We start from the raw sequence: 17,127 nt of genomic DNA, 5'->3' as shown, positions 1-17,127 counted from the left end.
GCTCAATCTGGCTAATTCACAGGGTGAAAAAGGGTGGGACATCTGGATGGAGGTCGTTAGAAACCAGGCTAGTCTTTCTCGCGCCCAGCTTAAACAGAATGTCCTCTATATTCTCATCTGTAGTAATACTCAGGAGTTGGAGGCTTCTCGGACCCGTTAGATCACAGGTGTCAAACTCCAGTCCTCAAGGGCCGCTGTCCTCCAGTTTTTAGATGTGCCAGAGGTTCAAAACGCTGGAATGAAATGGTTTAATTACCTCCTCCTTGTGTAGATCGGTTCTCCAGAGCCTTAATGACCTGATTATTCTATTCAGGTGTGGTGCAGCAGAGGCTCATCTAAAAGTTGCAGGACACCGGCCCTTGAAGACTGGAGTTTGACACCCCTGCGTTAGATGGAGAGCTGGAGAGCACATCTCCCTCCTCTCAGAAGGGGAAGTAGAGAGAAAGAGAAGAGGGGAGGGGAAGTTGCGCAAAAACACATAGCAACAATCTGATGCTGTTAGTTTAATCTTTGAATTTACAAATCCAATTTAGTAAACTGCGATTATAACTTATTGCTTTTTAGGCTGGCCAATTAAACTAGTCCCTTCTCCCATATTTCACTAAATCTAACACAGAAGCTGTTAGAGGTGCTGATATTTTTAGGAACAAAAGGGGGCCCTAAGTCAGATTCTGCTCAAGGCCTCATACAGCCTTGGACCGGCCCTGCATAATGAGGTAATCTGCTGCACTATGCAGAAATGCGCAACAAACAGGAGATTTAATTCAATGCTGCTAATGTGGCTTTAGTAGCTCTTCCATTTCGTGTCTGTTGAGTTTTTAATAAGCGTCACAGAAACTATTCTGGTTGGTCGAGTTTATGGGATGAGTTTCTCAGATCTCCGTGCGGCAGCACGCATCAACTCCAAGTAGACAAAGCATTTCATATGGTTTGATGCATCGTGTAACCGGAAAAATAATACTAAAAATAATAAAATATAATATAAAATTAGCGTGATGCTTGACTCCGAGGAGAGCGCGAAAGCTCCTCACCAGGCTGAACCTGCATGATGAGGTTAGCGCTGCTCGTTATCCACAAACTCTCCTGCCAATCGGGACCACAGACATGAACTTTACAGGGAAAACAAACACAGAGCCACATGCTGGGCAACGTGTTGAGATGTAAACGCTGCATATAATTGTTCGTTCACAAAGATAAATCATTCTCACCAATCCACAACGCACCTCTGAATTCGCTACGTTATTCCTGCGGTTCACATAGAGCTGCGCAACCAGAGCTAACGCGGCGGGTTTTAAACTCTTACCTAGAGTTCTCCAAAGGATCATAATTCCCCACAGTAGGTTTATGTAAATATCCATACAGGTCAGCCTGTGTCCAGTTTGAGTAAAAGGAGGCGCACGCGATCCCGCTGAGGTAAAGCAGCGGCAGCGCACGAGGCAAAGCGCAGAGGCGCTAGCTGTGTGATTGGTCCGCGCGCTATCGGCTTTTAAATGCATAAACTATAAACCTATCTATTATAAACCTATTCTTGAGGACAAATCTGCTCTGCTAGTGAAATTCTAAGAGCAAAAGAGACGCTTGCAGCCCGGCTTTAAAAAACAAAAAAACAAAAAAAAAACAAACGTTTTTTGTTGTTTTTCTTCCCTAGAAACGTAAACAAGCAACACTTAGCCTGGCGGCGGGGCTGGTAAAGCATGGTGGGCTGCCAGGCTTATAATACACTGGGGGAAACCCTGCATACTTTCATTTCAATCTGTAGAGACTCGCATGGAGAGAGAAACAGCAGTTAGACAATTTTATTAGACCGAGAATTTGGGGCTCGGACATCGGCAGAAGACGTGCAAGCTGAGACTCGCTGCAAGCTTGAGTGATCGGCTCGAGCAAAGCTCAGGTAAGTCTTCCCCCGGGCCCGGTCACTGGTAGTGGAGCTTGGAGGGAAGTCTTGATAGGACCTGAGGTGTCTGGGAGGCTGATGGTGGAGATGGGGAGGAGGTGGGTTGCAGCACGACTGAAGTCATCTTGAAGCACAACTGAAGCGGGTGCACTTGTGGCTGCTTCGCCTTTTAAAGGAGCTCTTGCTGGATGATTGGATCGAAGCGGAGCGGTGGAGCGTCCTGGTTGGCTGCAGCGAAGGCGTGGTGATAGATGATGCCAGTTAAGGAGAGTACAGGTTGAACTTGCGCCTAAGGCTTCATATCTGACGACTGTCAAATAAATGACACATTAGCTGACAAAAACCCTTTAAAAATATAAAAATAAAAAATAATAAAAAAAATTATTTTTTAACAATAAGTTTTCTCTGAATAATTTGCAGGCATGTTTCAAAAAAGATCTGCAAATATTGAACCGAGAATATGCAGGAGTGATGTTTACATTGGGCCTCATATTGATTAAGCTGGGCCAAGGTAGTGAGCTCTAAATCTTCTTGTTGTGGCTGAATGAGAAACTGGAAAATTATACTATCAGCCAATTCCCCCCCAAAAAAAGAAAATTAGGATAATTTATTGGTGCCTACAAATGTTTGTCAAAAAATGCATTACTTAAGATCATGTTTACTTGTTTTGGTCATTAACTATTTCTACTAACTTCATCTAATTGTGCCAATTCATATATCAAAACATTCTGCTTCTTCTGGAGATTCTTGCTATATCTTCTACTAAAATTCACTATTGTACTTTTTTGAAATATTTGTGCTTTTGTGCAAATTTCAGCCCCATTGAAATACATTGAAATTTTACAAAATTCCATGAAATTCTGCTAAAATGTTCTATTTTTTCATAGCTTACTATGAAGGATGGACGTCTACTTCTGCCTATTTCAACCTAGAAACTCCATTCAACTTTTAAACAAGTCACAAGACTTTAAACTATATTCAAATGTCTCGGCTTTTTTATATCTCTTACAGTTTTCCCACAGTTGTGATTAATGTTTTATTCAGATTTTTGATCATTTTCAGGTTTACAACGTAATCCTATGGTGGAATTCTCAAACTGTTGTCAGTTGTTGGTGTACACTCTAGTAACTGACGTTTTTTGGACTTTTCATACTTTTTGACAAACAAAATGATGCTGTTCATATTTAACTGTACAGAAAAACCTTCTCCTATTTCTTTAATGCATTTGTCTCTTGTGCTCTGTTTATATCTTTGTGTCAGCATTCTTCTTGTTCTTCAAGAAGTCTTCATTCATATTAAATTTTACTGTTGAACTTTTTAAAATATTTCAGGTTGCATACAAATTTCTGCCTCTGCTGAATTATGTTATATATTTTGTTATATTTTACTATTGTACTTTTTGAAATATTTCAGGTTTTATTTGTAATTATACAAATTTCTGCTTCTGCTAAATTGTATCTTTTGCTACATTTTACTATTGTACTTTTTCAAATATTTTACTATTGAACCTTTTGAAATTCAGGTTTTATACAAAATAGCTTCTGCTGAATAATACTATGTGTAGGAACCTGCTATAAAACATAAAATATTTGAAAACCAGACTTCTATGATCTGACAAGGAATCACACCAAGGCCATCAGCCAGTGTAAAACTGAACTGATGCGATCAAGCTACTGATAGTGGCAGGAGTTTGGAGCTGCAATAAGAAGCTAACAGAAACGCTGAAGAGAAGAAGATGCAGTTGCAGCCATGCATGCCTTAATGTTGCACACCACAGTTTTTAGCAGTAGCTCAAACACTAGTATTGTTGTGGATCTAAGTTGCAAAGTTTACCTTCAAGCAAATGCCCCCGTTCTGTAAATATTTCTCCCTGCGCCACCAGTTGTCTTTTGAATGCCCCCCAGGGGGGCAATACCACCCCAGTTGAAATGCTAATTTACAGAGTGGAGTGGCAAAATGTTGTCCAGTCAGGATGTGACATGCTTACAGTCGGAATGTTGAAACTGAATCAGACAGTAGTTGACCTTTGCCTTCAATATGCTTTACTTTTAGCAGTTTTATTTGTTTTTCAGTTGAATTGGAAACAGAAAATGCCCATATGTGCAAAAGGTGTAAAAAATGGTTGTCAGGGTGTCTGGAAAGCATTTTAAGGGCACTGTAACATGTAAAATTTACTTTCCTGAACTTTATATGTTGTTTCCTCATCAAAAACATACTTGGAATGTATGGAATGTATTCTCCATGAAAACCATTCAGCTGTGCAACACGCATGGGTATGGCTTCAAGGCACAGCTCCTCCTCAGAGCTGCTAGTTTCCAAGCTCCTGAGTCTCACAAAGCAGCCTTCCCCCACAAATTCACCAATCAACTCTTTCAGACTAACCAGCACCAATTACCAACTGGGGGAACTGTGTATCCCCCAGTTCCCCCAGTTGGTAACTGGGGTATTATCGGAGCTATATCTTAATGTAACACTGGTAAAAAATGTTGTTAAAGGGTTAAGAGACGAACCATATTGTGATGACTTCCTCAAGGTGGAGTTTCAGAAAGAGCAGGAGTTTTTAAAAAGCCAAATTTCAAGGCAATAAATTACACAGTCAAAGTTAATTTGAAGTCGTATTTGAAGTATTCAGGATTTTTTAAACAACTGATCGCAGCATAGTTGCTTGATTGTGCTATAATATGGCACTGTGTGGCTGGAAAACACATAATACTGCCCCTTTAAATCAGGGCTCTGTCCTTTTCTCTGTGCCGCCATACAGCTTGTTGGAATTTGTTTTGCTGAATTTCTGAATAAACCCAAATCGAATTTACTCAGCATTACCAAGCAGAAAGTTAAGTTTAACTCTTAGCTTATATTCATCAGTACTGTGACTTCTGCCTGTTTTGGATTTTGTTGTGACTTCTGTGGTTGTTTGTTCTCTGCTTTACGGCTGATTTCTGTCCCGGCCTCTCTTGTTTTTCAGATGAGGGCAGGAATGCAGTACACCTGGCAGGAGGGGCTCAGATAGTAGCTGAACACATTAAGTCCCTCTCCCAAAATACTGATCCGGAAAAAGAGAGACTCTTGGCTGTCTTTTGTGGCATGCTGATGAACTATAGCAATGATAATGGTAATGACCATCTTCCTCCCCCAAAGACTTTATACTTATCTCAACTAATCAGTGGGCGTTCTCTTTCTTCTTCCCAGACGGTAGATGTTGAACTTAATCTGTGCTTCTCTAATTCAGGCTCATCTGTTCCCTTCTTTCTGTCACATCCTCTTGCTTTTTCATAATCTTCACCGAAGTAATCTAAACTCATTAACATCATCTTTCATCCTAGCAGTGCCTTCCTCCCAACTCTTAGCCAGATGGGATTTTAGAGAGTGTGCTGTGACTCAGCTGCTAGAGCGTCCTCATCAGTTATATAGCTTTTAAGCTATTTTAGTAACACAGCTCAAGGGAGCATCAGTCTGTTAGTCTTTCACCCTTGTGTATAGCGAGACGGATAACGTATTTTGGAGCCCTTAGACTTGAACCCTCCTTTTATTTCCCAGAACCAGTAGCAGATTGGGCTTTAATGAATGACATGGCTCCAGATTTTCCACCAATTGAGCTCCACTGCTTTGGAAGAGCTGGTGCTTAGCAGTAAGACTGCTCCTGTCTGCCATCCAGCAAAAACAACAGCCTTTGTCAGGAACTATATCCAAACATGTAGCTAAAATGCTTCTGGACGCACACTGTATTGATGCTAACTTTGGTGTGAGCTGATATTTTACCATATTGGTGACAGTGATGCAGTGTAGGATTATGGGGAGTTTAACTGAAGCGATGGTGAGGTTAGCAGGTTGGCTGTTTTTTTTTTTTGTTTTTTTTTGAGGCTTTTAAAGGGAAAATAAGCGTATATGTATTACATAAAATATCTGTAAATATTGGTTATTGACCATAACAGCAATAGTTATATTGGATTTAAATATCGCCCTAAATTTTTATATCCCCTTAAAATGATTTTAGGTATTTTGTTAAAAGTCCTGTTTTTTATCTGGCCCTGAAATGATTATTATTTCATCATCCAGTGAATGTAGCTGTTTTCACGTTGAGAAATTGATCTTGTCTATCTTCACAAAGCTCTGAAAATCAGCCATAATTCCCTTTTGTTTTGCTGTGATAGAGGGCTGACTGACAGACCAGCCCACTAGATCTGGGCGATTAACTGGTGCTGTTTATCGCAGCCATCCCTCCATTGCTAGTTTTGTTTGGGGTGATAGGCTTTCTGCAATTCTGATTGCAGAAAGCTGCAATCAGTTCACCCCTACTTCCTTTTCACTTGTGATCAGAAATGCAGGTTGGAACAATGAGGTATCCAAATTTAGCCTCAAGAGTGGGTGGAAGAGAGGTTTTTAGTCATGTAATGACGAGGCTCTAAGACGGAAACCATCTGAGGAACCATTTGGAGCCGGCTCCGACTCCAGCTGTGGTTTAGCACTAGAATCAGTTCGGTGGAAAAACGCTTGACCTGTTTGTTGCTGTCTTACAAAACTGCAACATTTTATTTTTTTTAAGAGTTATTCTTAAACGCTAATTGTTGAGCTCTAGAACTTCTGACAAGTATCTGCTGCTGCTTCCTTGTAGTCTGCCAGCTCTTTCATACTTCCTAAATCCTTTATCATCCTAAGCAGTCTCGAAAATTGTGGAGTTTTCAAGACTTTTAATTATCATTAGATAATTTTCTAACTCTAGATATTGTAAGTGTGAAATAAGTTCCCATATTTTATTGCTTATTCCAGAAATAAATGGAGTTTTACATTATGTCCTACTCATTAATCACTGTGGTTTTTACATAACCTCCAGATTAGCATTCAAAAATAATGATGTTTCACCCTCTGTTTTAGCCTTTTACCTCTGGGATTAAAACTGGCCCCAAAGTACTTGAATTGGTTTTAGTTTACACACAATATGGTTTAAAGTCAAATGTAATTTATCTTGAGCAATTCATTCCACATTTCTCTGTTATAGTTTCTAACTGATCTATTTTTGTCAGATGTAAATGTAAAAAGAACTAAACAAATAAAGGATGCTCGTTTTCCAGCCTTAGGCAAGGATCTTTTGGCCTGCAAAATGTGAGCTAACTTCCAAAACTGACTCCCAGCTTTGTAACACCATAAAGTGAAATCTAGGACTGGTTAAGTCATGTCAACCAGAGACACCTTAACCTGTTACCTTTAACTCGCAAAGGCAGAAATCCTCATAAGTTTTTTCCTCCATCAGTGCGGCACTTGACTTCCAAACTAACCTATGTATTAATTTAAAGAAAACTCCAATCAGAGACGGGTAAGCATCAGCTTTTCGTACCTGGTCTTCAATAAAGATGGAGACCAGATGTAAGTCATGGGGTTTGATTGGACAGAAACCATATAGAATAGAAGTGGTAACGTGTTATCAAAACAAAGTGAACCTTACTGGGCCCAAAGGATATTCCTTACAGTGCTGGGAAAAGTTTTTACCTCTTCAGACTGTCAAATTTGCATGTTTCAGTTCATCAAGCAAATTGTAACTTCAAACAAAATGAGCCTGAATCAATACTTCTGTATTGATTCAGGGGGCAATTACTTTATGTTTAAAGTAATTGCCCCCTGAACCGGTCATGTCTTCATCAGATGTCCTTAAAAGTGTTTGTGAAGTCTGAAAAATGGCTGTGGAAGAATCCTGGCCCACTCTTTTCTGTTTAAATTCAGGCATATTGGAGGGCTTTTCAGAATGAATATAATATTTAAACTAGTCTATGCAATAGGTTCTTAGATGGATTTAACTAGTCCAGACTTTGACTAGGCTTCTCTCAAATCCCTTTTTGTTTATTTTTTACTGTTCGGAAGAGGACTTGGTGGTATACCTTGGATCATTTTCCTGCTGCATAACTTAGATTGTCCTGGAACTTATGGTCATAATCTGATGGCTGGAGATTATCCTTCAGAATTTTCTAGAATCCATGGTTCTGTCCATTATGGCAGTAAGTCTAGGACCTAAACTCTAGGTCCTAAGCCTCAGACTGTTTGACTGTAGACATGATGCTGTCTTCCTGAAATGCTAGCTTTAGGTCAGAGAATATTTTCCCAACAGTAAGTATGAGATGGGCTGTTTTGTTCTTTTTGGGTCAACAATGGTTTTTGCTTTTGAATTCTGACATGGAGGCCAATTGAAGCAGAGCTAATCCGATCACTTCCATTCAACTCCAGTGTGGCAACAAGATGATGAAATTTCCTTACAACTAAATATTTCACAATTAGTTACGTGGGAACAACAGGATTCAGCCATGAAGTGGGAGGCCACTCAAAATTACAGCAAGGTCAGCAGATGTTGAGGAGTGTATTGTGTAGTCATCAGCTTTCTGCAAAGTCAACAGCTGCAGACCTCCAAATTTATGTGGTTTTCAGATTAGCTCAAGAGGTTTCAGGTTCAAGCAGCTGCACCCCAGTCTTGCATCACCAGGGGCAATGTGAAGCCTGGATGGGGAGGTGTAGAGCTTGTTGCCCTGGACTATATAGCAGCGGACATGTTCTTCGGAATCATACTGCCGAGGGTTTGAAAGAACAGTACTTGCCTGACTGCATTGTCAGGTGTAAAGTTTGGTGGAGAGAGGAACAAGGAATGTGGTGTTGGGCTGTTTTAGCAGTTAGACTTGTTCCTTCAGTTGCAGTGAAAGAACTTTTAATGCTTCAGCATACTAAAACATTTGAAGAACTTTGAGTGAACAGTTTGGAGACAGTTTCCTCATGTTCCAGTGTGGCTGAGCACCAGTCCACTTAGCAAGGCCCATAAACATATGGATGATCCAGTTTTGTGTGGGAGAACTTGACTGACCTGCAAAGAGTTCAGTGTTTGACCACACAAATTTGCTTTCAGAAGGATGGTAAAAATTTCCCATTAACGCTTTTGAGCCTTGTGGAAATTAAGAATTGAAGTAATTTTAGCAGCAGAGGATGCTCTAACCTCACATCAAGCTCTGTAGTTTAAGAATGAGAGTTCATGTGTTTGTGATTCTGACTATATTTCAGAATCACAAACACGTGATTCTGAATTCAGTGCATGTGTTTTTCTGCCACGTCACAATTCCACTCTACTTTGTGTTGATTACTTAAAATCCACAGATATTTGAGGTTTTAATGAGACAAAATGGGAAAACATTGGAGAAGGAAGAGGGATACTTTTGAAAGGCTTTATCTATGGCTCCCTGTCCCGGACTGGACTGGATGGTTTGTTTGTGAGTGTGTACTTGTACATAGTACTCATAGGGTGCGTTTACACTGCAGCCTGAAGTGACCCAATTCCAATTTTTTTGACGTAATGCGACCTGTATCTGATCTTTTCATGGCAGTATGAACAGCACAGGTTGGATTCTTTTTCGAATGTGACCCATATCCGATACGTATCCGATCCAAATGCGACCTAACGTCCAGGCCGCATTCATCCGAACTGAACGTCAGTTTCTCAACAAATCTCACTATTCTGCGTCCTGATATGCGCAAGTGGGAAGAAAAACAACAACCATGACGGACTATATGAGAATTAAGTTGTTAATATGCTGCTCCGGCCGGATAACAACTTCAAATATATAAGTTATGCTCCACCATTAGCCTCCATGTTTACTTCCGCAAACACTGAGCACTTCTTCTTTTTATGGCGGTTGGCAGAACACTGCCAACCGCGCAGTAGAGGGCTATTGCGCCCTCTACTGCGCATGCGGGACACTTTCAGGTCATTTGCCCGTTTATACTGCAGAACACACAGGTCGCATTTACTGGCAGTGTGAACGGCCCCGGCAAAAAAATCAGAATTGCCAAAAAATCGGAATTGAGTCACTTCAGGCTGCAGTGTGAACACACCCATAGAGGACTATCACCATTTTCACTAGCGAAGGGAAGTTATATGTGGAAAGTGAGTACATTGTCCTGATCCTCTTTTTTTTTTCAGTTGTACTAAGCTCTAGTAGTAGTTCGGTTTAGAGGTAAGTTGTGAATTAAGTTTTGGTTAACGTTGGGAATATACCATTTCTGGTTAGGGTCAGGAAAATGTCCAGGTTAGGCATAAATGCAATAACTAATACAAAGTTCTCAGTTGGATAAAAGTACAACATTGCATATGTGCATGTCTATAGGTAATGGTAAGGAGAAAAGTTGACCTGAAACTAGAACTGTATAGACATTTTGCTGATTTACACAACGGAAAACACTATTTATGAATTAGGGTTAGGCTAAATTCTTAGACTTGACTAGGCTTAGGGAAAACATCAGGATTAGGCTACAGAAATTGACGGAAGTCGATGCGAGTTCACACAAGAATATTAAGGCATGACCGTGTGTGTGTTGGCAGAGTGTTTTGCTGGGTTATCCACTTGGCTGCGGATTGGGAGGTTTTGAAAGGTTGCAACTTTCTGCAGCTTTCAATGTAACACCCCATGTAGATTTTAGAGTTAAAAGGATTGCCATTGCTTTTTGTTATTGGTGCATCAGCTTCTTAGCTTTTGCTGAGAATCTGAGAAGGCATTTGCTCTGGAGAAGTGATGAAAATGGGAGAAACATGCTCTCAATGCAGAATAAAAATTTATGTAGTTTTTTTCATTGATTGTGTGTCAAATTATAGAATCATTCCCCAATGTTAGCACCTATAAGATCTCATCTTAATAAAAACGTTAATATTTATGTCCAGTTGCTAATAGTCTTTCTGGAAGTCTGTGAGGTGATCATGGCTTTGCTCTCTCTGCTCTGTATGTCTTCTGTTCTGCTGACTTATCCTCATAATTCTTGGTTTTCAGTACTGAAGGTGTTTTACCTCATTTTCCCTCTCAGCATTTAAATTATCGACCACATTTTATACACCTTAGAGGATCAACTTCTTGTGTCCTATTATCCATGTTTCTGTCTTCAGCCATTAAGTGTTTGTATCCTGATATTGACAGAAGAAGAAATCTAATCTAAAATCCTGCTATTGAATATTTGCTGCCATGTGGTCAGCAAATTTCTCCACGGGAGCCAGACACACCACTTCAATATAATTCATAATGTTTCATCTCAATATAATTCATAATGTTTCTTCTCAAATGACATAAAAACATTGGTTTTTGTGGCACACACCTTTTACATATTAAGAAACATCACTTAGCTGCATTTTTCATATCTGTGTTTTTGCAGATACCTTACAAGCCCAGCTGATTAACCTGGGTGTTATTCCAACCCTGGTGAAGCTGCTGGGCATCCATTCCCACAACACCGCCCTGACAGAAATGTGTCTGATTGCTTTTGGGAACTTGGCAGAGCTGGGTAAGTACGCTACATTAGCCCAGGTTCGAAATATTCCATGTCAAACGTGTTAAACAGATACACAAGGGAGGACTGTTTTCTCAGCACTTTTAATGCAGTATAATGTGGGGTACAAAACTAACTGCTGTTGGTGATGATGTGTGCTTTCATCTCTTTTCCATTTGCTCTGGAGAAGAGATGAAAATGGGAGAAACATGCTCCCATCGCAAAATAAAACTGGGGTTTTCAGCAAAAACAAACCCACTTGATGATTCTGCTGGAACAGTTACTAGTGCACCGATTCATGGCAGATCACCAATCTTTTAAAAGCCTGCTGGTGGGACGTGCCCAAAAGACCTCACTAGGGAGGCCTCAAGGAAGCATCCTCATCTGATGCCTGACCCACCTCAGCTGGCTCCTCTCGAAGTGAAAAATTAGCAGCTCTACTCTCAGTCCTTCCTGGATGACTGAGCTTTTCATCCTATCACTAAGGGAGAGCCCAGACACCTTATGGAAAAAACTAATTTTGGCCACTTGTGTTTGTGATTTTGTTCTTTCAGTCAAGACCCTTAAGCCTATGCCATAGATGAAGGTAGGGACATAGATCGACTGGCAAATCGAGACCTTTGCTTTTCGATCCAGCTGTCTCTTCACTACGACAGACCGGCACAGCGCCCACTTTACTGCACCAATCCTTCTATTGATCTCCTGTTCCATTTTGCCCTCATTCTTGATGTTATGGATTCTGTATTTTCCGCCATCTCTTTTAGCCTCTTAACACGCTGCAGCATTCATAACCATGTTTATATGTGACTGCTGGCAGTCATATATAAACAGACTGAAACAGACTGAAACTGATTAGAGTACCGTTTAGGGAGGGTACAGATTGCAGAGATGAATAAAAAGCTAAACTTGCTACAATCTTTGCCTCACTTGGCCCAACGCTGGACGGTGAATGTAACATAAGAAGCATGATGTTCCATTTGGATGATAAGTATGGCTTGTGGAATTTGATCATCTTTTAGCATTAAAGCTTGTTTTTATATATAACCAAATCTCATTATTTCTCAAGGTCATTTATGATGAGTGGTTCTGGTCGGGTCTTGAAACTGGTTAACGGACATGGGTGGTGAACAGAGACAGAAATGAATGAACTCCAACAGTGAACAAGATCCTAAGATGCTTAAACTCCTCCACTTGGGTCAGGACAATCTTCCCTGACCCAAATAAGGCACTCTACCCTTTTCCAGCTCAAGACCATGGCCTTGGATCTGGAGATACTGATCCTCCTCCCGGCTGCTTCACACTCATCTGCATACTGCTCCAGTAAAGCTGTAGATCACGACATGATGAAGCCAGTAGGGCCACAACATCTGCCAAAAGCAGAGGTGTGATCCCAAGGCCACCAAAATGGATCCTTTCAGAACCCCGGTTGTGCAGAACGTGGCCTCGGACAGAAAACACCCAAATCCAAAAATCTAATCAAATTTTATTTATATATCACATTTCAACAACAAGGCATTTCAAAGAGCTTTACAACCATAAAAACACAAAAATTCAAAGTCATAGAAACACAGCCAGCTGAAACATTACATTTTCTCGCTATACATCAGATTGTTAATTAATGTTCCATTAATTAGCGCATGGCTCTCATCTTGGGTCATGTGATGAGATGAGACTATTTCTAGTTAGAACCTCTCAACCTCACACACCAGCTCAGGCTCCCACCAGAGAGGTGACCTTCATGCCCACTGATAAAAAGTCTATCGCCCAGGGTCAGATGGCCAAGGTCCCCTCCCTTGGCCTTCTAACATCCCACATTGCACCCAGCCCTTTTGGCCCACAGTTGGTGAGCCCATGGGAAGGTGAATCCACTTTGGTCTGAGCCTGGCCAGACTCCATGTGTTTTGGCAAGCACCAGATGCTTGCCACGGAGCACCAACTCCAGGCCCGGCTCCAGGGTGGTGCCCTGGTGACCTGCGTCCAGGTGAGGGGACGCAGGTCACTGTATCCATTGATTGTGTTCTTCATAAAGGGTCTTTGGGCTGCTTTTTGTCTGGTTCATCACCTCTAGCATTGGGTGACCTTAAAAGGGGTATAAAACCCCTAACAGCATAACTCCTAGAGTCACTTCAACACTCAAACCCTTTCATCACGATAAGGTGGCATCCTATGGAGGTGAAGAGAAAATAGGAAATATATTTTTTAAATATAAAATTGCCTAAAAATAATAAAATGGGTCAAAATGAATTAAAAATGAGCATACCTCACTGCTCCAGTCTACTAAAACAATTTTACACTGATTTCGAGTAATTGGGTGAAAGTTTAGTGAGAACTACTGCTCACGTTCTCACTAAAACTAGGAAGATAGATCACATAACACCAGTATTAAAGTCCCTACACTGACTCCCTGTAGCTCATAGAATAGAATAGAAAAACACTGTTGTTAGTTTATAAATCACTGAATGGTTTAGTACCACAATACATTAAGGATCTGCTGTTGTATCAACCTTCCAGACCCCTCAGGTCTTCTGGTTCTGGTTCTCAGTGTTGTGTTCAAGACCACCTAACCCGAGACCAAGACAAGACCAAGACCGAGGGGAGTCGAGACCGAGTCAAGACCAAGACCAGCGGCCTGTGCTGCATGACACAATAAAATGTAAAATATGATCGAAATTGCTTCTCAAAATAATCTGAAAGATCCATATTCCCATAAAAACACCATATGATTTTATTTAATCAGCAACATAGAATCATGACGTAGATCATCATACACTTGGTTATTAACAGTTGTATGGCATCCAGCTGCAGCCAGACCTGCTTTAAATACACTTTGAAACCATGACAATGCATGTATATCTATCTAGTTATCATATCATGTCATATTATAAACAATTTAATGACTTATTTTCGTCATAACTTGTTGCGTATGCTGAACTGACAACTCCACTGACGGTCGGACTTCTTAAGACGCATGCGCTGGCATGGTACTCACTGCATGTATGCTAGCAACATAGAATCATGACGTAGATCGTCATGCACTTTGTTATTAACAGTTGTATGGCATCCTAACTTAGCGGTTAAGTGAGTTTTACACGGGCATGTGTTGTAGCTGACTCCAGCTGCAGCCAGACCCTGCTTTAAATACACTTTGAAACCATGACAACACATGTATATCTATATAGTTATTATTAAAAACAATTTAATGACTTATTTTCGTCATAACTTGCTGCATATGGTGAACTGACAACTCCTCTGACGGTCAGACTTCTTAATGCGCATGCGCAGGCACGGTACTCACTGCATGTATGCTATTCTGACAGCGTATGGTAATCTGATAGAACAACGGCTCTCAGTGAGTGACACTCCAGTCCTATCTATAAGTAAAGAGCCGTGGAGAAGAATCGACTGTTTCTGAATGTCACCTCACTATATTGCAGACTTTTGGACACAGCGTTGTCCCATATATGCGACAAGTCAGTCAACACCTCCGCACAATAACTCAGACAGTGAGTGACTTTTTTTCATCACAAATTCTTATGTGTCTCTGTACAGCTAGCTTTGCTAACATCACGTTAACAGATCTTGCCTTCTTTGAGCTACTTTTCTAAGTGACGAAAAAAGTTAGACGTCCCCACCGTCTGTGAAAGCGAAGCGCTGCTGAGTTAGCTGTGGCCATCGGATTTCTTACTATTTATGCAGCGCTATTATATTACTGATGATTAGACAAACATTTTCTGCCGTTGAGAGAAAACCACTGTGCATGTCTTGGTGGAGGGCCGCGCGCGAGTGAAAGGTGGGGAGGGGAGGGGTGGAGGAGAGGGGAGTAACAGAAACAGTAGTTGCTTGGATTTTAATCGGTGCGTTTTGCATCCACTGAAAACAAAGATGTTAACAAATAAACTGGACAGTATGCTGTACGTTTAGTGATATTTTCACAGTTGCGGTCTCGACTGGTCTTGAAATAAAATGCCGAGTCCTCAGCGCCCGAGACCGAGACAAGACCGAGACCAAATGCGGTCGAGTCCGAGACGAGACCGAGACCATCAGAAAATGGTCTTAAGACCGGTCTCGACACCAAGACCGATCTCGAGTACCACAACACTGCTGGTTCTGCTCTGCATCCAGAACCCGAACCAAACGAGGAGAAGCAGCATTCAGCTTCCATGCACCACAAATTTGGAACAAGCTTCCAGAAAACTGTAAAACAGCTGAAACACTGAGTGCCTTTAAATCTCGACTAAAAACCCACCTGTTTATAGTTGTATTTGAAACGTAATCAATTACGAATTTAATGACAGCTCTTAATGTAATGTTTTGATTGTTGATTCTGTGTTGCATGACTCTGTGTTTTCCTGTTTTTATTATGTAAAGCACTTTGAAATGCCTTGCTGCTGAAATGTGCTGTACAAATAAAATTGGATTGATTGATTGATGACCTAGAAGCTAATATAAAAATACCTACAAATTATAAAAAGGACTCAAATCGAATATAAATGACTGTACCTCATCTATACAGACTAGTAGAATTATTTTAAAGTGATTTTGAGTCAACAGGTCACATGACCTGGAAGCTATTGAATAAAAACCCTCAATTTTGACAAAAAAAATTAATAAAAAATGGAAAATGGCTCAAAATGGAAAACAAATGTCTGTGCCTCATCTATAGAGACTAGTATAATTATTTCAAAGTGATTCTGAGTCATTAGGTCAAATGACCTGGAAGCTATTGAAGAAAACATTATATTATTTAATATTAAAATTATTGAAAATATTGTATATGACTTTAAAATTTTATAGATGCTATTTTGGCTCATGTAAAAGCATGAATTAGCACTGACAATTAGTTAGTTGGTTACAATTCAAGGCATTTATTAACATTTATTTGACAGGAATGTTTGGTTCAGTAATTTGTTGATAGTCCCTAAGTGAACCTTCGGGCACTGCGGCCGGGAGCGGTAGAGAACCGCTGGCCGACAGTAGCGTTCATAAATCGGATCAACTTTCAGCTAAACTTCGGCTACTCCTCTGTGCTCGGGCCGGGAGCGGTGGAGAACCGCTGGCCGACATTAGCGTTCATAAATCAGATCAACCTTGAGCTAAATGCCGCTTACTCCCCGGAGCTCGAATATCGAATATCCAACTTGAAACTAACTTCACTGCGGTGAAGTGGTAGCTAATCTACCACAACAATTATTTATTAATAAAACATTAAGCCTAAAATGTACTACAAGAACAGACTGAATGTTTTGTTCTGTGTGCAACATTCTTGAATGTTTCTTGGTGTTATATCCTAAAACATGAAGTGGCATTGTTGTCAGTTGCTATGGCAACGAGTCTGCTTAGCTTGGCGAAATACAGATCACTTTGCTGTGGATCATAGCACAAAATTAATACCTACATTTTTAAGTTTCACTGAGTTAATGCCTCTATGGATGACATGTAAAAGATTATTCTTTTTGCCCCCCAGCGTTGTATGCATACGCGAAATTTCCGTAGGTCCAATAACATGCATGGTGTCTAAGTCATAAGTCAGTGCCTCACCAGCAAAGAACCTCACCGCACGTCACTGGTTAGGTCGCATTTGAATCGGATACGTATCGGATACAGGTCGCATTACGTCAAAAAAATCGGAATTGGGTCACTTCAGGCTGCAGTGTGAACGCACCCTTGGAGCCTTGGACCAAACCTAACAGTAATTCAATTATTTTGCATCAAAATGTGTCTTTTTTAAACATATTGTATCTGAGGAAACCCCCCTATAGCTTTTGACATGCAGACTTCAGAATCACTGAGTACAATGCCGAGGCATTGAAGATCAAAAGTTATCAAAATCTTTTTTGTACATCAAAGCATGTGGGTGTGGCCAACCCTCAAAATCTGACCATTCCCCATGAACTCCAAGGTGCAATAACTTCCACATACAAGGTCACAGCTGCATCAGACTTTCTCTTTCTCAT

General features: G+C 40.6%; 1 protein-coding gene across 4 annotated transcripts in view; it reads left to right on the top strand.

Annotated features, from left to right (window-relative positions):
* Nucleotides 1–17,127, top strand: part of rap1gds1 (RAP1, GTP-GDP dissociation stimulator 1) — a 91,099-nt gene that overhangs the window by 45,086 nt on the left and 28,886 nt on the right. For 2 of the 4 annotated variants that reach the window (XM_088016126.1, XM_088016125.1), the window contains 2 exons: nucleotides 4,860–5,006; nucleotides 11,060–11,188. The exons of 1 other annotated variant lie outside the window; for it this stretch is intronic. In XM_088016126.1, coding sequence (XP_087872252.1) covers nucleotides 4,860–5,006; nucleotides 11,060–11,188 — 276 coding nt within the window. The remainder of the gene's footprint in view (nucleotides 1–4,859; nucleotides 5,007–11,059; nucleotides 11,189–17,127) is intronic. One more of the 4 variants, XM_088016127.1, reaches the window with a different exon arrangement.

Source organism: Poecilia mexicana, unplaced genomic scaffold (assembly GCF_051168715.1).
Source record: "Poecilia mexicana isolate PSO_F unplaced genomic scaffold, ASM5116871v1 scaffold_18, whole genome shotgun sequence".
Taxonomy (NCBI): domain Eukaryota; kingdom Metazoa; phylum Chordata; class Actinopteri; order Cyprinodontiformes; family Poeciliidae; genus Poecilia; species Poecilia mexicana.
This window is presented reverse-complemented; position numbering and strand designations above follow the sequence as displayed.